The sequence below is a fragment of the Vombatus ursinus genome, unplaced genomic scaffold (genome assembly GCF_900497805.2).
Source record: "Vombatus ursinus unplaced genomic scaffold, bare-nosed wombat genome assembly UNPS02014778.1, whole genome shotgun sequence".
Lineage (NCBI taxonomy): Eukaryota > Metazoa > Chordata > Mammalia > Diprotodontia > Vombatidae > Vombatus > Vombatus ursinus.
This window is the reverse complement of record NW_020954556.1, coordinates 58,327,262-58,348,856: the sequence shown is the minus strand read 5'-3', so window position 1 is coordinate 58,348,856 and position 21,595 is coordinate 58,327,262. Positions and strand designations below refer to the sequence as shown.

The window sequence follows — 21,595 nt, the reverse complement described above, 5'->3', positions numbered from 1 at the left end:
GTGTTGTTATGGAAGCCAGGAGAAAAGAGAGCTTTGAGGAGGTGGCAGTCTAGCCACAGAGAAGGGAAGAAGAATGAGGAGTGAGTAAAGACCCCATGTGGTGATTAGGAAGTTATTTGTGCTTCTAGTAGTGAGTAGGTTTGATTGAATTTTAAAAATAAAATCAGGTTTCAGGAACTTAAAGCATGAATTGGTGGGGAGGAAATTCAGGCAGTGAGGATAGACTACTTTTTCAAGTTTAGTGTTAGACAAGAGAAAAATAGGACAGTAATTTAGTGCAGTATCACCAGTAAGGGAAAGGGTTTTTGTTTGTTTGTTTTCCAAGATATGAGAGATCTGAACACATTTGTATACTGTGTAGAAAAAAAATCTATGGAGAGGGATAGGTGGAAGGTGATTGAAGGAGAGGAGAACTTGTTGGAGCAGAGTCCTAGAGAACGTGTTAGAGGCTGAGATAGAGCCCACTATTTTACCATGGAAAGAAGAAATTTTATTTTTTCTTCAAAACAGAGGAAAAGTACTTACTGATGAAGATTGAAATCAGTTGAGGTACAGAATAGGGTGAAAGCAGCCCTTGCAGGTTTATTCTCCAGGCCTAACCTTCCTTTGAAATAAAAGAAGTGAAGCTCTTCTGAGGTTAAGAAGAGGGGGGAACCAGACCCTCCTGAATAGTTCTCTGGACACAGTCTTAGGTTTTGAAGAGCTGAAATTGCTCCTGCTCAGCTCCTGGATGTCCCAAGTGAGATAAACATGTCTTGCTATATCTTCTCTGTTTTTTCTGCCCTGAAATTTGTCCTCACTAACGTCTTTCCTAGGTGTCCTGTTGGCATAAGTTCCCTAAACTCCCTAAAATAGTGCCAGCCTTGATTGCTTCTGATATTTTCAGTTCTTAACACCATCCCCTGTAAATATCTTTGCTCACCTTCTTGACTCTCCAGTCGCCTCCTTTCTTTATTCACATTTCTCTCTCTTCCCAGTCATCAGAAGACCAACTTTCTTCTCTTCTTCTGTTTGCTCTCAATTCATCTCTGGCCCATCATAAATTGCCATCTATGAATTTACTTTTAAAATGCCTGAGAAAGCTCTTGACTAGAATAAGAAGTATATCTATATAGTATGGAGATCTATTTGTCATAAGGTTAAAAACAGAGAGATCTAAATCATATTAAGAAGAAGAAGAATGAAAGGCCAAGTCTAACTGTGTTATCCTTAAATATGAATTTTTTTTATTCATGATTCCGGCGCTTTCACTCTCCACCGTGACCCTAAATCCAGGACTCCCATTGGGATGGTTGTAGTACCTGATAATTCATGTCTATAAATGAAAACAAACAAGCCAAACAAACAAAAAAACCTCCGACAAAAATTAACACCAACTTCATCTGTCTTCATTATGTGATATATGGAACTAATAATGATGATGATGATAGCTAGCACTTATAAAGCATTTTAAAGTTTATAAAGCAATTTACATATGTTATTTAATTCTCACAACAACCCTGGGATGTTTTTCAGTTCAGCTATTTTTCAGTTGTGTCAGACTCTGGCAAAGATACTGGAATGGTTTGCCATTTCCTTCTCCAGCTTGTTTACAGATGAAGAAACTGAGGCAAATAGGGTTTAGTGACTTGCCCAGAATCCAGGGTCACACAACCAGTCAGTGTCTGAGGTCAGATTTGAACTCAGGAAGATGAATTTTTCTGACCCCAGGCTTAACACTGTATCCAGTGAGCCACATACCTGCCCCAGCCCTGGGAAGTAGGTGTTATCCCTGTTTTACAGATGAGAGAAATTGAGGCTAAAAAAGGTTAAATGACTTGCCCAATGCCACGCAGGTAAGTAAGCATCAGAGGCAGGATTCAAATTCAGGTCTTATTGACTCTAGTTCTAGCACTTTTATCTTCCACCTAGCTGCCAATGGCTTCCATATAAACAAGCCACATAAACTTGGCTCTCCTCCAGTCTTTGAGCACTTAGTTCAGCCCCAGCCCCAACCCCACCTCCCACCTTCAGTCCTTTCCTACATCACAGCAATAATACTGAAGCTATTGATCTAGCATTTTTTGACCGTGCCTTACTCCTTAGCTCTGAGCTTCTAGGCCCATTTCCCTTTCTAAAAAGTTCTTTGTAGGTCAGCAAATGCTTTGGAATGCTTTTCCTTGCTTACACAAATAATATTTTTTCTTTGCCTTTAAAAAATTTTTATTTTAGACTTAAATACACAATAGAGAAAAGAGAAAGAAACATAAACTTAAATATTGAAATTAAATACAAAATAAAAAGAAGCATGTCATGTGTACAGCAGAACATGAGAGGATTCAAAATATATAGCACAAATATTATTTCTAAACTCGTTTTTTGGATCAATTAAGTCACACAATTTAAATTAAGAATTCCAGGAAGTACTAAGTTTTGTTTTTGGAAGTTGTATTATTTGAAAGTTATCCCTAATCTATGAAATGAGGGACCTGGACATAGATAACCTCCACCTCTTTAGAATCCCTGTTTTACTTCAAAACTCAATTCAAGCACCATCTACTGTGGGAGGTCTTTCCCAATAACCCTCAGCTGCAGGAATTTAACTTGTATTGGTTGTGTACATGCTATAAACGTACATCCGATTCTCCTGATGGAAAATCAGCTCCTTAAGGATAGAGGATCCTTAAGGATCCTCACTTTCTGGCATAGTGCTTGACATCTAATAAGACCTTACTAAATGTTTGTTGAATGATTGATAGATGAACTGTAAGGTTACCTGCAATTAAATATTTTAATAATTTAATGAAACAGTTTTGAACTTTGAAACGGTTGTGTATCTTGTTTAGCATTTTACTTTATAATTCATGCCTCTGGAATTTTTGTTATTCAGTTACATTTTTTCTAATCACACTCTCAAATTGCTGCTTATCTAAGTAACTCAAATGTTAGAGGGGGAATTATATCATTGTTAGTTTCTCTTTTTTCTTACCCACATTATAATTACTGCCTTTGAATAATAACCATGAATTTACCTTGTCATATGCTATATTTTATTCTTCTCTCTACATTTATGACATCTCAACATTTTAACTCATTCTGTATGTATATATATTAGAGAGTCTACTGAATAGAACTGGTCTTGGAGAGTTAGGAATACCTACGTTCCTGTGTCTGACCCTAACAGGCTGAGTAGTCATGAGCTAGTCACTTGTAGCCTCTCAGTTCCCCCAGACATCTCTCTTAAGACTCTTAAGTTATAGATGAGTTGCTGGTTTGCATTAGTAAAAGAAGTTTCTATATCAAGAAAGAAGTCACAAGATTGCACCAAAATATGTATTTTATAAAACACATTTATTTTTATTCCTTGTGATTTTTAGTTTTTGATCTTTTTATAAATAGAATATTACATAGATTATTTAGGAGTAATTTACCACTCTGTAAATAGAATAACAACTCTTTCATCTGGCTTCCTCACCTATTCAAAACAGAATTAAAGCATTTTGGTGTTTATAAAGGTGGTTGTGTTCAGTCATTTTTCAGTTGTATCCAACTCTTCGTGACCCCATTTGGAGTTTTCTTGGCAGAAATACTGGAGTGGTTTGTGACTTTCTTCTTCAGCTCATTTTACAGATGAGGAAACTGATTTGCCCAGGGTCACACTGTTCTTTTGTTTCTGAAATTACAAATAGAAATATAAATGTTACATTTTTTGCTTTGTCCAATAAAATCAACAATGTATACTTCATTTTAAACAACTCTAAGACCACATATTTTTAAATTTATAAAAATGGAAACAAATATAATACTATTTAAATGGTATTAGAAGTTATATATTTATAAGCATCTGAGGCCAGATTTCAACTCAGGAATATGGGTCTTCCTGACTCCAGACCTGGCACTCTCTCTACTGTGTAACCTAACTGCCTCCAAAAGGTGGTAAATTTCAGTAATTTTGAAAATTCATTTTCATGGAAAGACCTCATTTCACAGGAGAGCTTCATTAGACTGTGAGCTCTTTAAGGGCACAGACTGGTTTTTTTCTTTTTGCCTTTCTTTGTACCTCTCCGCACTGAGTACAGTGCCTGGCACAGAGGAGGCACTTAAAAAATTCTTGCATAGACAAATAAGGCACTTATTCATAGCATTCTTGAGAAAATAAAAGAGTTGCTCTTCTTAATAGCAGTTTTAAAAATATAGTATAACATCAAAGCCACTAATGTAATGAAGTGACAAGAGCATTGTGTACAGTGGAAGTTAGGGAAAACTGGGTTCTAGTTTGTTCTGACCTAGCCCTGTGACCTTGGTAAGTGATTTAAATTGTCTGGGACTCAGTCTTCTGTACAGTGTAGTGGGTTGGATCAGAGCATTACCAAGTTTCTTTCTGGCTCCTTAATTCTGATTATATAATCTATTAAGCATAGTGGTATTTTCTGTCTTTGTGGACAGAATTTCATGAACTCCATGTATTTGGCTAGTTGATCTGATTCGTTTTATTTATGAAGTTGCTATGAAAGCACTGTGTGGTAAAGCTATTAGAAAAGTAAAACTAAACAGAATAAAACAAATTTTTAACAGTAAGTTTTATAAATATTAGTGAACTTATACTACCATATAACAGAAGTCCAGAATGCAAAAATGTGCATTCTTCTACTTTATGTACCTTTTGGAGAAACCACTATATGTCACATGCTACTGAGTTCCTATAGTTCATTCTGTATTTCTTACAGAATATAGTCATTTTCTCAGAACATTTTAGTCCTTTGGTGATAAGTATCCTCAGTAATTTCTATGAACCAACTCTAAGGAACACATTTTTACAGAAACCACCTACAAATGTTCAGCAACAAGTTAGATTTTTATGAAAGTTCCACAAATAATGTCCCTTTGCAGTACGCCAGTAGGTAGCTGCCACCTTTAGATTTTTTTTTTCTGGACTGATTTAATGGCGTTGTTATCACAAGAGAGTTCAGTAAAAATATATTTATAATACTTTACTTGGATTTTACTCTCTAAATATATAACTTCTAATACCATTTAAATAGTATTATATTTGTTTCCATTTTTATAAATTTAAAAATATGTGGTCTTAGAGTTGTTTAAAATGAAGTATACATTGTTGATTTTATTGGACAAAGCAAAAAATGTAACATTTATATTTCTATTTGTAATTTCAGAAACAAAAGAACAGAGAAATGTCTCAATCTACAAGTAGAGGATTAATATTTGGCATCGTGATGGGGACTGCTGGAATAAGCTTGATCATTGTATGGTACCAAAAAATTCGTAAACCTGGCACAACAATGAATTTGCCTAAATTTCTGTCATTGAACGATGAACTTCATTCAATGGATTTGCAAGAGGCAGTTCATGATGAAAGAGGAACAGTAATGGTCTTACAGCAAAGTCAGTTTCAGATACTGGAGAAATTAAATGATTTACTGGTGAGTGTGGAAGAACTCAAAGAGGAAGTCAGATTTCTCAAAGAAGCTATTCCAGAGTTGGAGAAACATGTTCGAGTTGAACTCCGAGGGAAGACAGCTATCCACAGGACAAGTCCTCAGCATCGAGCCACTAGAAAGAAAAAAGCTGAGGCAGGCAGGGTTCTCTCGACTAGCAATAGTTCTGAAGAGGCAGAAAGTGAAGGAGGGTAAGTCTTCGCAAAATGTTGCTTACATTGAATTAACTATTATAATGTCAACAAGAAGTTCTAAGTCCAGTTAACGACAAAAACCATCTAAGGCCTTGAGCCCAGATGTGTGCCACCTGAGAACATTCAAGGATAAAAGTGCCTAACTGTTGGCCAGTAACCTGGTGTTCCACCTAATTACTGCAGCCTGGCGATAGGTGGATTACAAATGTATCTTTGGAACTCATTACCTACAAAGAAGTATAGGCAGAAAATAGGAAAAGTTTATGAAAGGGTGTGGGCAAAGATGAGTGGCAGAGTTATTATGGCTATTAAGAAAACTGAAATGTAACTAACCTTTAAGGTTGGCATCAAGTAGTCCAACAGCTATGCCATCCTATGGCATGCCCCTTGAGTCCTCTTGACAACAAAATATTAAGCTACATGACCCGTGACTTTGATCCAGTATATCAATTCTTGGGACACCTGTTTCTTCATCATCATCATCTTCATCATCATCTCACATATGCTTTATGGTTTGCAAAGCTTTGTCCTTTCAACAGTCTTATGAAAACTCCAGAAAAGTAATCTACATATTGCCTAGTACATTGCTTCCTAATCATAAATCAAATATAAATAAAAAGTTGAGGGTTGTTGTTCCTATTTGCTTATTTGTTTTCTTGTGGAGAAAACAATTAAAACCCATTTAAAAATTGAGAACCAGAGATTTAAACTTTTCTTTAACAAACAAATATTTTAGAATATCAGGGGAATTTCTGTATCAGGAGTTATTGAGAATTATAAAGTCAGAAATTAGACCATATATATGAATATTTTATAAAATATTTTTCCTGTAGTGAATTTTAGTTTATGATCTATCTCTTTATAAATATAATATTTAGATTATCTGGAGCTGATTATCACTCTGTAAATATAATAAACAATCACTTACCTGACTTCCTTAACTCAGAACATAGGATTAAGACGAAGTCCTTGAAAATTAAAAATATTTTGAACTTTATTTGTTATTTACAGATTATTCTAGCTATACTCTAACCACCCAAGTTATTAGACATGATTCAATATGACCACTGAAACGTCTTACTCTGATAATTTGGTAGATTTGCAATTTCTTTGACCTGAGTACTCCATTCTAGGTTTCCTTGGATTTTTTCTTTCTTTTTTTTTTAAACTAAATTTTATTCTTTTTTCAGTCAATAAACATTTACGTTCTCTCCCTGCCATCCCACCCTATTCTTCCCAGTTGAGAAATTAAGAAAACTGAGAAATCAAGAAAATCAAGAATCAACAAAACCCCAGTTAAAAACGTGGTTAATCAAGCAAAATAAATTTCCACACTAGACACATCTAAAAATAATGCCTGTATGTGCTCATGAAGTGAGCAGCAAGTTTTGTTTGCACAAAACCTTTTTAATTTAATATAATAAAAATTGTCCATTTTATATATAGCAATGCTGTCTCTTTTGTTTGGCAATAAATTCTTCCTTATCCATAGATCTGACAAGTAAACTATTTCATGCTCCTCTAATTTGTTTATGGTATCATCACCCTTTATGTCTAAATCATGTATCTGTTTGTCTATTTTGACCTTATCTGGGTATATGGTTTGAGGAGTTGGGCTATACCTAGTTTCTGCCAAACTTTTCCAGTTTGCCTAGCAGTTTTTGTCCTATAGTGAATTCTTGTCTCAAAAGTCTGGATCTTTACGTGTATCAAACACTAGATTACTATGGTTGTTTTCTTCTATGTATTGTGTACCAAATCTGTTCCACTAATCCATCACTCTAATACCAGATTGTTTTGATGATTACTATTTTGTTGAGATAGATCTGGTATCCTTAAGCCACCTTCCTTTACATTTTTTCCCATTAAATCCCTTGATTTTTTTGACCTTTTGTTCTTCCAGATGAATTTTGTTATAACTTTTTCCAGCTCTATAAAATAAATTTTTGGTAGTTTGAGTGATATAGCACTGAATAAATATATTGATTTAGGTAGAATTGTAATTTTTATTATATTTGCTTGGTGTACCCATGAGCAATTAATATGTTTCCAATTGTTTAGATATGACTTTCTGTGTGTGTGTAAAGTGTTTTGTAATTGTTTTCATATAGTTCCTAGGTTTATCTTGGCAGGTAAACTCCCAAGTATTTTATATATATATCTACAGTTATTTTAAATGGAAGTTCTCTTTCTATCTCTTTCTGCTGGACTTTGTTGGTAATATGTAAAAATACTGATGACTTGTGTGGGTTTATTTTATAACCTGTGACTTTGCTAAAGTTGTTAATTGTTTCAGCTAGTTTTTTAGTTTATTCTCTGGGATTCTCCAAGTATACTATCATATCATCTGCAAAGAGTGATAGTTTTGTTTCCTCATTGCCCATTCTAATTCTTTAGATTTCTTTTCTTCTCTTATTGCTATAGCATTCGCAGTACAATATTGAATAATAGCAGTGATAATGGGCATCCTTACTTCACTCCTGATCTTAATGGGCAGGTTTCAAGCTTATCCCCATTACAGATAATATTTGCTATTGGTTTTAGATAAATACGTTCAGGAAAGATCTATTTATTCCTGTACTTTCTAGAGTTCTTAATAGGAATGAGTGTTATATTTTGTCTAAAGCTTTTTCTGTATCTATTGAGATAATCATATGATTTTTGTTAGTTTTGTTATTGATATGGTCTATTATGCTGATACTTGTGCTAATATTGAACCAGACTTACATTCCTGGAATAAATCCCACCTGTTCATAGCATGTGACCTTTGTGATATATTGCTGTAATTTCCTTGCTAGTATTTTATTAAAAATTTTTGCATCAATATTCATTAGGGAAATTGACCTATAGTTTTCTTTCTCTGTTTTACTCTTCTCGGTTTAGATATCAGCACCATATTTATGTCATAAAAGGAATATGGTAGGATTCCTTTGCCTATTTTTCTAGTTTATATAATATTGGAATTAATTGTTCTTTAAATATTTGGTAGAATTCACTCATGAATCCATCTGGTCCTGTGGATATTTTTCTTAGGGAGTTCATTAATGGCTTGTTCAATTTTTTTTTTTCTAAGATAGGGTTATTTAAGTATTCCAATTCCTCTTCTGTTAATTTGGACAATTTATATTTTTGTAAATATTCATCCATTTCACTTAGATTGTCAGATTTATTGAGATATAATTGGGTAAAATATCTCCTAATAATTGCTTTAATTTCCTTTTCATTGGTGGTGAATTCACCCTTTTCATTTTTAATACTGGTAATTTGGTTTTATTCCTTTTTAAAAAATCAAGTTAACCAATGGTTTATTTTATAAACCCCATAAAACCAGTTCCTAGTTTTATTTATATTAATTCAATGATTTTCTTCATTTCAATTTTATTAATCTTACCTTTGGTTTTCAGGATTTCCAGTTTGGTGTCTAATTTGAGATTTTTAATTTGTTCTCTTTATAGTTTTTTAGTTGCATGCCCAATTCATTATCTACTCTTTCTCTATTTTATCAGTGTAAGCGTTTAACAATATACATTTTGTCCTAAGTATTGCTTTGGCTGTATCTTATAAATTTTGGCACATTGTCTCATTGTTGTCATTCTCTTTAATGAAATTATGATTTATTCTTTGGTGCACTCATTCTTTGGGATTAGATTATTTAGTTTGCAACTCATTTTTAATCTATTTTACATGGTCAGTTTTTGTGTAGGTGCAATGTATCTCTGAAAAAAAGGTATATTCCTTTCTATTCCCATGCAGTTTTCTCCAGAGGTCTATCATAACTTTTCTAAAATTCTATTTATCTACTTAACTTCTTTTTTTGTTTATTTTTTGGTTAGATTTATCTAGTTCTTAGAGGGGTAAGTTGAAGTCTGCCACTAGTCTAGTTTTACTGTCTTGTTTCTCCTGTAACTCATTTAATTTTTTCTTTAAGAATTTGAATGCTACAACTATAAATGATAGCTATTTTCACCAATACAAAGATCCAAGACAATTCTGATCAATAAATGAGCCTAGACATCATATTTCAAAAAATGATTGAGGAAAACTGTCCTGATATCCTAGAACCAGAGGGTAAAATGGAAATCAAAACAATCCACCAATCACCTCCTGAAAGAAGTGCCAAAATCAAAACTCCCAGGAGTATTATCACCAAATTCCAGAGCTAATTCTGGAGACTTGTGAGTTTTTAATTTTTCTAAGATGGTATGATCTAAGCAGAGCTGTGATCGCTGCTTTCTTGGCCTGTGCTCTGGTCTGTGAGTGACCACAAATACTCTTTTCTGCCCTGGAACTGTGACTAAGGTTCCTTCTGCCATGTGACTGTGAGCTCTAATGTACTAGTGCTCTTCCTCACCCTGGCATGGCAAGCTTGTGACCTGGATCGCCTTATGAGCAATGCAGCCAAGTCCTACACCGAGTGCTCGCAAAGTGTCCCCAGTAATCTCCTTCTTTTTTTAATTTTTAACATGTGTTTTTAAAACTTGGGGTTATAAATTTTCTCTCTTCCTCCCTCCCCACCCACTCTCATTGAAAAGGCAAGCATCTCGATACAGGTTATAGATGTGCAGTCATGCAAAACACTTCCATAGTAGTCATGTTGTGAAAAACTAACTCTATTTCTCTTCATCCTATCCTGCCCCCCATTTATTCTGTTCTCTCTTTTGACCCTGTCCCTCCTCAGAAGTGTTTGCTTCTGATTATCCTCTCCCCCAATCTGCCCTCCCCTCTATCAACCCCCTGCTCTCTTGTCCCCTTCCCCCCTTATTTTCCTTTAGGGTAAGATAGATTTCCATACCCCATTGTGTATGTTATTCCCTCCTTAAGCCAAATCCTATGAGAATAAGATTCACTCATTCCCTCTTACCTTCCCCCATTTCCCCTCCACTGTAAAAGCCTTTTCTTGTCTGTTTCATGTGAGATAATTTACCCCATTCTACCTCTCCCTTTCTCCTTCTCCCAGTATAATCCTCTCTCACCCCTTAATTTTATTTTCCAGATATCATCCCTTTATCTTCAACTCACCCTGTGCCAGCTATCTATCTAACTATCTATCTATCTATCTATCTATCTATCAATCTATCTATATACATACATATATTATTTTCCCTCCCACTACCCTAATACTGACAAAGGACTCATGAGTTACAAATATCATCTTTCCATGCAGGAATGTAAACAGTTCAACCTTAATAAGTCTCTTATGATTTCTCTTTCCTGTTTACCTCTTAGATGTTTCACTTGAGTCTTGTATTTAAAAATCAAATGTTCTATTCAGCTCTGGTCTTTTCCTCAGGAATGCTTGAAAGTCCCCTATTTTGCTGAATGACCATTTTTTCCCCTGAAGGATTATACTCAGTTTTGCTGGGTAGGTGATTCTTGGTTGTAATCCTATCTCCTTTGCTCTCCGGAATATTATACTGCATGCCCCACCCCAGTCCCTTAATGTAGAAGCAGCTAAATCTTGTGTTATCCTGATTGTGTTTCCACAATACTTGAATTGTTTCTTTCTGGCTGCAATATTTTCTCCTTGACCTCGGAATTCTGGAATTTGACTACGATATTTCTAGGAGTTTTCCTTTGGGGATAGCTTCCAGGAGATGATTGGTGGATTCTTTCAATTTCTATTTTGCCCTCTGGTTCTAAAATATCAGGGCAGTTTTCCTTAATAATTTCTTGAGAGATGATGTCTAGGCTCTTTTTTTGATCATGGCTTTCAGATAGTCCAATAATTTTTAAATTCTCTCTCCTGGATCTATTGTCCAGGTCAGTGGTTTTTCCAATGAGATATTTCATGTTCTCTTCTATTTTTTCATTCTTTTGGATTAGTTTTACAGTGCCTTGATTTCTCATAAAGTCACTAGCTTCCAATTGCTCTATTCCAATTTTTAAGGAAGTATTTTCTTCAGTAAGCTTTTGGACTTCCTTTTCCATTTGGCCAGTTTTGCTTTTTAAGGCATTCTTCTCCTCATTGTCTTTTTGGACCTTCTTTGCCATTTGGGTTAGGCTATTTTTTATGGTGTTATTTTCTTCAGTATTTTTTTGGGTCTCCTTTAGCATCACTCTCAGTTTCCCTCTACTTCTCTTACTTGCTTCTCAAAATCTTTTTTGAGCTCTTCCATGGCCTGGGACCAATTCGTATTTTTCTTGGAGGCTTTGGATGTAGGAGCTTTGGCTTTGTTGTCTTCTTCTGGTTGTATGTTTTGATCTTCTTTGTCATCAAAGTAAGATAATATAGTTTGACTCTTTTTGCGCTGCTTGCTCATGATCCCTGCCAATAACTTGAGTTATAAACTCTTTGTTAAGGTAGGGGTCTGTTTCCAGTGTGGAGAATGTACTGTCCCAAGCTTCAGGGGTTTTGTGCAGCTGTTTTCAGAGATACTTCTAGGGACCTATAAATTTTCAGTTCTTCCAAGGTGCTATGATCAAGGGCGAGGTGTTTACTCCTTTCCTCGCCTATACTCTGTTCTATGAGTACTCTTTTCTGTCTTGGAACTGTGAGGAGGGTTTCCTCTCCACAGCCATTACAAGCTCCACCATGCCAGTGCTCCTTCTCGCCCCAGGACCGCCACCCAGAACTGTGACCCAGATCCAAGCACAGCAAAGCAAGAGAATCCTGCACCAGCAGAGAGATCCCTGCAATCCCCCTCTGATCAGTCACTGGATTCCCCCCAGTCTGTGGGCCAGAAGTTCTAGAGGCAGCTGCCACCCTGGGGCCATGCTTGGGAACTAGGGCTGTGACCTCACTTCTCTCTCACCGCAGACACAGACTTTTCCCACTGACCTTTTAAGTTGTGTCTGATGTTCATGGGATGAGAGTTTAAGAAACTGCCACAGTTGCGTGCGATTCAGTCCTCTGAGGCCTGCTCCAGGTTCGCTGCAGCTTGCACACCCACGCTTCTCTCCCAGCCCAGTGCGATATACCTTTCGGAACAATCATCCAGGTTGTCTTGGGCTGGAAATTTGTTTCACTCTGTCTTTTTGTGGGTTCTGCTGCTTTAGAATTTGTTTAGAGCTATTTTTTATAGGTATTTGGAATGGTTTGGGGGAGAGCTCAAGCAAGTCACTGCTTTTAGTCTACCATCTTGGCTCGGCCCCCCCCCAGTAATCTCCTTCTGATCAGTTGTCTGGCCCCCTTACCACTTGTGGGCTGAGGGCTCTGGAAGTTGTTGCCACCAATTCAGATGCCCCCAGGCCTGCACTAGCTTGCTTGCTGGGGCATCCACCTGTGCTGGACTGTTCTCCACTCTCACTTCCGTAAGATACATCTTTCCTGTTGACTTTCTAAGTTGTCTTAGGCTGGAAAACTGTTTTGCCCTGTCGTTTTGTTGATTTTGCCACACTAGAATAATTTTTGAGGTATCATTTTACAGTTATTTGGAGGGGAATTTGGGAGTGCTCTGCCAAATTCCTACTTTTACTTATCCATCTTTGCTCTGCCCACCTCCCTCATTCTATATTATTGATTCTTCCCTTATTAAAGGAAGAAAGTGAATAAATTATTGTTATATATAAATATAAATAAATTGTTAATCACTGAACAAGTTCTTGTTGAGTGCCTACTTTCTAATCTAGTAGATAAGTTAGAGCCAAAAGGTTATGTACACAGACACAGTGACAAAAGGAGACCAAAGGAGCAAATTCCATTTTCTCTCTTTAACAGACAAATAAAAAAACTTCCAATAGGAGTTAAAATTTTTTGGTGAGGAAAAAGTTGGTGGCTAGGCCAATGGCATGCTAGGTATTTTAGAACTGGGAATGTTTTTTACAACATTTCACAACACCACAGAAATTTGCCAGCTCTAGGATCCTTCCCCTATTGTAATCATAATCTCCCACTATCACCAATGGCATAGTGGAAAGGGTGCTGAATTTGAAGTTAGAAAAACTGGGCTTGACTTATAATGCTGACACTTGTTAGCTCAGTGACCACAGGCAAATCACTTAACCGCTTTAAGGTCTAGTTTCCTCATTTGTAAAAATAGGGATAATAATTTCAGAGCTATTAGGTGAGTGAAATGAGATAATAAATTCAAAACACTCTGCAAACTTTCAAAATACTGTGTGAATTTATTATTAGTAGCATAGTATTTAAGATAGCAATAATAATACTTATAATTCCTACCTTACAGCTTTGTTATGGGGAAAATACTTTATAAATCTTAAGAAGCCATATAAATATGAATTATTATCATTATTACCCTTTGGTCAAAATTTCTATTATGTTTTGTGATATCCCAAATGTAAGGATTCCAAATCTGACATTTTACTTCCTTATCTTTTTTACTGAGTAAAAAAGTCAACAGAAGTAGGAACACTGTCCCACATTGACTATCTACAATGAATATCTCTAATACCTTAGGTTTCATTCTGTAAAAATGAATTAATTCTAAATATAAATTCTCTTAAGCATAATATTGTACAAAATACATTTACTTAAAAGAAGGAAAATCTATACCTCTACAAAGAAAGCTAGGCAGGTTCTTAGAACTGTGAAATCACAGAATGCTACAGGTGCCAGGGACTTGAGAAATCATCTATTCTAACTTCATTTTAGAGATATGAAAAATGACTCCCAGTGAAGTTAAGTCTTACAATGCCAGACAGCCAGGTGGAATTTTAAGTGGGGGGGATATCATACTACTGCTATTTCCTTTGCCTCACAAAATGTAAAAAAAATTAGTTATACCACACAATCACTAGGCAACTGTCTAGCTGCTCTTTAGAAGTAATCTTGCCCCAAAATGAATAGGCTTTTTATCTTGTTCCTGGTACTTTCTTATAGTTATAGCTTAATAAAAGCAGCATTTTCCTTTCTGTTAATTTCTTATGACTAACAAAATATTAGTGAACCTCCTACTGAAAAAATTAATCCTAACTGTAATTTCCAAATTAATGAGGTTATAAAAACTTTCTCCCAACATTCAGAATGAAGTTACTGTGCCCTTCAAGGACAAATACTTGGTTTTTCAGTTTGCCAAAGCTGGGAAAAAAATAGAAAAATCTCAAGTAGTATGCTCGCATCTGGCCCAGGAGGGCTACATGGGGTATAGTAACAAAGCGAGAGTTGGGGCTCTGGGAAGTTGGGATCTGGCCAGTGACTATACTATCAAAATGGAAAATCAATCAGAGATATGCAGATCTCATGAGGAAATTAATGATGCAGTATGCAATCAGGTGAGGCAGAAATGTATACATTGACCCATATTGGTGAGATGAAACAATTTACAAAAAGAATATAAATTAAAGATGATGAGTCTCTCTTATTTTAGCAGAGCATAAATAATGTTATCTTCAATTTGAGAAGTGAGCAATACTTTTCCTTATGTAGGGTTATCATATAAACTGTCTTTTTTGGTTGTTGTGCTTATTCCATAGACACAAATATTGATTTTATATGTGTGTATATATATATATATATATATACACATACATATATAATATGTATACATATATGTTTACATACATATGACTGAATTTTAAATTTGTGTTATTGTGTTTTATTACTGCTACCTATTTGTTTATTCAGAAAGAAAGTTAAGGTTAATCATCATGTGGTATTAATATCTGTATGTCTGTATTCTTTTAAACATTAATTAAATAAAGGAAAAATATCTGTTGGGTTACCTGGAAAATAAGAGAGGAAGTGTTGTATATGAGAAAGAGTGCTCAATATGGAGTTAATGGACTTGAGTTATATTTCTGGAGTGACCTTAGGCAAGTAAATCAAAGTTTTGGGCCCTCATTATCCTTGTTTGTAACATATGGAAATTGGATTAGATTTTCAAAGAATCACAGATTTGTAAGTAGAAGAGATTTTAGAGGTCATCTTGTCCATTTCTTCCATTTTACGGATGAAAATACTGAGGCTCAGAGAGGTTATGTCAAGGATCCCACAGGTAATAAATGAGAGAGGTGGATATAACGAGAAGGTTATTATAATCTCAAAATCCAGATCTTCTGACTCCAAATGCAGTTTGGATTCTTTCCACTGTATCATGCTCTAAGGTCCCTTCTCCTTCTTTCTGTGATAAGGTTAAAAGGCACCTGTAAGTAGCAAATTTATCTACTCCTCTTCAAGCCTCTCTTCAGTTGAAGACTACCATATACTTTGCTGACACCCAGAAATCCTTTTCTTTTCTCATCCTCATCTCACATCATTCAGATGCCTTTCTGTGCAATCTCCTTCTTCATCCTTGCTTCACATAAAGAGGTGGCCCTTCTCCTTTTCAAGACAAACTCCTCTGTGTGCACTCTTGAGGCCATTTCATATTTTCTCCACCTTCTTTCACTAATCTGCAGTCTCTTCCTATTTACTGGTTGCTTTCATGCTCCTACCTTCAAACATACCCAAATCTCCCACCATGTTTAAAAAACACTCACTTGGTCCTTGCTGACATCTCCTCTAGCTATGGTTCTTTATGTCTCCTCCCCTTCATCGCCAGACTCCTTGAGAAAACTGTCTGTAGTAGCTTCACTTCCACTCTTACTCTTTGCTAAACCTTCCGCAGTTTGGTTTCCGACCTTGTCATTCAACCAGATTGCTTTTTCCAAAGTTACTAGTGATCTCAGTCATGGAGTATGTGGAATAAGAAGGCTGGTGGAGTGAGGAGAGCTCAAGTTGTAAAAGGTTTTAAATGCCAAACAGAGTGTTTGATATTTGATCCTGGAAATAATAGAGAGCCACTGGAGTTTATTGAGTAAGGGGTGAGGCCAGTTCTGATGGCCTTTTATCTGTCATCACATTTTTTGACCTACCTTTAGTTTTTGACTAAAGATAACCCCCTTTTTTAGATGCTTTCTCTTCTGCCCTCTCCTGGTTCTCCTACCTCTCTGACTGCTACTCTTCACTTTCTTTGCTGTATTTCCAGTCATGTCCAGTGACCTTTTGTAGGCTCTCTGCTGCCTCCCACCCCTGCCCCTGGCCCTGTCCTCAACATTCTTCTTTTCTTACTCTACATTTTCTCATTCGATGATCTCATCAGCAGCTGCAATGTCAATGACCATCTCTATGACCCTACTCTTGACTCTTTGACTTTTCATTGGCTGTCTTTCATGTCTGGAATTCACCTCACCTCTTCTTCCTGTCTTCCCTGGCTTACTTGAAGATTCAGCTCAGATTCTGCCTTTTGTAAAAGGTCTTTTCTGGTCTCCCTCCCTCCTCCCATACTCCCTCGGTCTCTGCAGCTGGTATCTTCCCTCTAAGGTTAAGGAAATAAAAAAAGACTAGTACCTCTGGTTTGAGGGCTTGCTGAGCCCTTCTCAGGGCTTCTCATCTACTTTTGATGTCCATCTTTCACCTAGCTCTCAACTGTGGTTCCAAGAAGCTATAGCATATGCAGGGGCCTCACCCCATTCAAATCATCTCAGCAGACAGCAAAAACAGGTTGAGGGTAATCAACAGGCTTCAAACTTGGTGAATTAGGAGGATGTGTGCCCCAGGCATGTGAAGACTTCCCCTGCAGAATTGGCAGACGAAAAAAAATTTGTTCCAACAGCCATGAAGACAACTGAGGCAGGTGCTGTTGAGGGCTTAGAGCTTGGTCAGACATCAGAGATGCCAAGGTCATCCACTGCATCCCAGGCCATCACCAGTCATCTTGAGTTTTATCTTGCCACCTGACTTTGATGGCTTTTGAAGAAAGAGTAAGGATGATGACATTGTGCAATTCTGCCTCACTTAAATACAGTTCACTTGCAAGTTAAGACATTAACCCTTGATGTCATTGGTCCTCTTTGAAATGAAGGATGAATAATACTTCCCATTTACATTTTTATGAAGATGTATGTATGTATCACATGTGTATATACCATATACACATGTACATATATGTATGTGTGTGCATGCATATGTATATGTGTATATATGTATGTATGTATGTATGTATCTTGCATTTAATTGTTTGCATATTATAATGCACTGAAGCCAAGACTGACAATGTAGTGTATCAAAGGGTCAAGATGAAGAAGGGAGGAGAGTGTAGCCAGTGCAGGGGTCGTGGCCTGGGAAAGAACTGAAGTGTAGAGATATTGGAGGTCATCATGCAGACAGGGTTTGGGATTGCAAGTCAGGGAGAAACATGACATGAAAATAGATTGTGATCATTTAAGGGAATTTCAGTTTATGAACTTGTAAGTGGTATATTTGGGCAGCTAGGTGGCACAGTGGATAGAGAGCTGTGCCTGAAGTCAGGAAGACTCATCTTCCTTAATTCAAATCTGGTCTCAGATACTTCCTAGCTGTGTGGACCTGGGCAAGTCACTTAACCCTGTTTGGGAAGAGGAATGGGAATAAGGGATCAGTCAGTGAGAGATAGAGAATGAGATTTGAATGATGACAGTACAAAAGAGCTTTTACAGTGGATGGGGAAGAAGGGAGAAGTGCAGAGGAGTGCCGGAACCTTACTTTCATCAGAACTGGCTCAAAGAGAAAATAACATACACACTCAGCTGGGTATGGAAATCTGTCTTATCCCACAGGAAAGTTAGGAGGAGAAGGGGCTAAGAGAAAAGGGGTGAGGGGGCTGATAGAAGGGAGGGTGGATAAGGGGACATTTTTGAGGATGGACAGGGTAAAAGTGAGGAGAGAGAGAGAGAGAAGGCTGAACAAGGAAAAATAGTGTGGAGGGAAATACACAGTAATCATTGTGAAAAAATTTTATAGCAGATTTCTCTGATACAGGTGTAATTTCTCAAATATATAGAGAACTGAGTCAAATTTATAAAAATAAGAGCCTTTTCCCAATTAATAAATGGTCAAAGGATACGAACATGTGGTTTTCAGATAAAGTATTCAAAGCTATCTTATAGTCATGTGAACAAATGCTCTAAATCGCCATTGACTAGAGAAATGCAAATTAAAATAATTCTGAGGTACCACCCCATACCTATCAAGTGTCCCCAGTAATGTCCTTCTGACCAGTTGTCTGGGGCACAACCTGTGTTGGAGTGTGCTTCACTCTCATCCCAATGCAACAGACCTTTCCTGCCAACCTTCTAAGTTTTCTCGGGCTGGAAAATTTTTTCACTCACCCTTTTTTGGGTTCTGCCACTCCAGAATCCATTTTGAGGCATTATTAAAATTGTTTGGAGGGGAATTTGGGAGACTCAGAGAAGTCTCTGCCTTTTCTCCACCATTTTGAACCACTTTGTCTAGCAGTTCTTGAAAGCCATTTACAACTGTGCCTACAAAGTTATTAAGCTACACATAACTTTAGACCCAACAATACCACCTCTATCTCTGTTTCCCAAAGAGATCAAATAAAGAAAAAAAAACCCATATGTAAAAATAAAATTATAGCAGCCTTTTTTGTGGTGGCAAAGAATTGGAAACCAAGGGGGTGCCCATCAGTTGGGGAATGTGGCTCAACAAGTTATGTTATGTGAATATGATGGCATATTATTCTGCTGTAAGAAATGATTAAAAGAATGGTTTCAGAAAAACCTGGGAAGACATGTCTGAGCTAATGTAGACTGAAATAAGCTAGTCAGTTAGTTAGCAAACATTTATTACGCCCTTACTGTGTGCCAGTCATTACATTAAGTGCTGAAGATACAAAGAAAGGCAAAAGTATAGTCCCAACCACCTAAGAGTTCATATTCTAATGGCAGAGATATCATGCAAATAACTGTATACATACAAAAAAAAAATCTGTCTATAGATCTATTTATCTAGTGTATATGGGAGGTAATCTCAGAGGAAAAGCACTAGGAATGCATACTGAGGGTGGGGTGGGGTGGAGAGTTGTGACTAGGAAAGGCCTCTTACTAAAGCCAGGATTAGCACTTAGTCCTGAGGCAGAGGGGAGGAGAGAGCATTCCAAGCATGGGAGACAGGGAATTGGGTGGCCTATGCGAGATCATAGAGTGTGTGGAGGGGAGGAAAGTGTAAGATGACTGCAAAGGTAGGAAGGGGCCAGGTTGTGAGGAGCTTTAAAAGCCAAACAACATTTTATACCTGATCTTAGAGGTAATAGGTGCTACTGGAGTTTATTGAATACGTGGATGACATTGTCAAACTTATGCTTTGGGAGGACCACAAAGCTTTAAGGAGGATGGGCTAAAGGAGAGAGACACCTGAATCAAAGGAAACTAACCAGCAGGTTATTGCAGCAGTCCAGGTGTGAGGTAATGAGTACCTGCCCCAGGGTAGTGACTATCCACCTTGGATAGAAGGGGACATATGTGAATGAAGGGAGGAACATTACTTGGAAACAGATTGACTATATAGAGTAAATTCAAGTGAGGAGTCACGAATGTGACACTAAAGTTTTAAGTGTGGGAGATTGGGAAGATGAGGGTGCCTTCAGCAGTAAAAAGGACATTGGGAAGAGGGGAGAGATTTGTGGTGGGATATAATATGTCTTGTTTGGACATGATGAGTATGAGAAATGTGAGGGATATCTGAGAGAGCAATTTATACAAAAACAACAATATTTTAAAGACAAACAACTTTGAAAATCATAATGATTCTGATCAGCATAATGACCAACCATAACCATAATTCCAGAGGTCCCATGATGAAATGTGCTACCCACGTCCTGAGAGAGAAGGGATAGACTCAAGGTACAGATTGAGACATATATATGTACACTATTTGACCTTATCTAATGAAGGAATTAGTTTTGCTTGATTATCTGTATTTGCTACAAGTGTTTTGCTTTTCTTTTTTTTCTAATGGGTTTAAATGGAAGGGAGAAGAATAGATTTTTATTTGTAAAAAATACTAATTAAATAAAAAATTTAAGAACTTTTTTCTACCCTTCTTGCTTCTGTGGGGTTGTTTCATAATGCTAATAAATTGTTTGCTTCTTGCTAGCTGGACCCAGCTTCCACTCTTCCCTCTTTGATCCCAGCATTCTTCTATATTATCCTAACACTTATAATATTATTATACTAATGAAAAGGATCAAATGCAATATGGTTTAATGGATAGAGAACTGGAAACCCTTGAGTTAGAAAGTTGGGTTCAAGTTTCATCTTTGATCTACACTAACTATATGATCCTGGCCAAGTCACTTAACCTCTTTCTGCCCCAACCAACTCTCTTGGTTTTTTGTTTGTTTTTTTGTTTGTTTTTTTGGTGAAGCAATTGGGGTTAAGTGACTTGCCCAGAGTCATGCAGCTAGTGATTGTTATGTGTCTGAGTGCGAATTTGAACTCAAGTCCTCCTGAGTCCAAGGGCTGGTGTTTATATCCACTGCGCCACTTAGCTGCCCCACCCAACCAACTCTCTTAAAAATAAGTTTGTCGGCCAGATACTGATCTATATTGGTAGAAGTTTCCTTATTAGGATTTTTATATACCCATAAAATCACAGACTCATAATGAAATGAGGATTTGACATTTCCCCCTTCAAACATTAATTCATTCATGAAGTACTCTTTCCCTGATTTTTCCCATCAGATTCTTTTAACTCTTGCCTTGTAATAGCCATCTAACTAGTCACCTGACACCTAACTTTTCCTGGCTTCAATTCTGTCTTTACATAGCTGCCAAAAGGATCATCCCTATTGACCATGGTACTATGCTTTGAACCTTTCATTGGCCATCTATTACTGTAAGATAACATTTAAGCCCCTTGATGATCTAATACCAATCTACTTTTCTATTTATTTTTAACATTGTTCCTTTTTTACATACTCTTATGTTCCAGCAAATTGACCCGATCTTGGTATTTCCTTTTCTGCTTTTGTGTATTTGTCCTGGCTAAGCCTACTGCCTGGAGAAATCTTCCTTGTCTCCTCTACCTTTTAGAATACTTACTCTTTCAAGGACTTATTCTAGTGCCATGAAGCCTTTTCTAATTCCTCCATCTGAAAGCAAGCCCCCGAATTTTCTGGATATCTTATTTGCCTTAATCCCTTTCTAATATGTGCCATGTTTGTGTAATGATCTCACTTTGTTCAATTGTAACCTCTTTCATGTTAATGCGGATGTCATTTTCTTAATGTCTGTATCCTCAGCATATAA

At 36.8% G+C, this 21,595-nt stretch overlaps 1 protein-coding gene across 5 annotated transcripts in view; it reads left to right on the top strand.

Annotated features, from left to right (window-relative positions):
- The window catches only part of RMDN2 (regulator of microtubule dynamics 2), a 140,483-nt gene that overhangs the window by 71,011 nt on the left and 47,877 nt on the right, over positions 1 to 21,595 (top strand). For 4 of the 5 annotated variants that reach the window (XM_027865344.1, XM_027865347.1, XM_027865346.1 and 1 more), the window contains one exon: positions 5,154 to 5,626. In XM_027865344.1, the coding sequence (XP_027721145.1) occupies positions 5,172 to 5,626 (455 nt within the window). In that variant the 5' untranslated portion in view covers positions 5,154 to 5,171. Of the gene's footprint in view, positions 1 to 4,198; positions 4,283 to 5,153; positions 5,627 to 21,595 lie in introns of those variants that run through there. The other variant, XM_027865345.1, reaches the window with a different exon arrangement.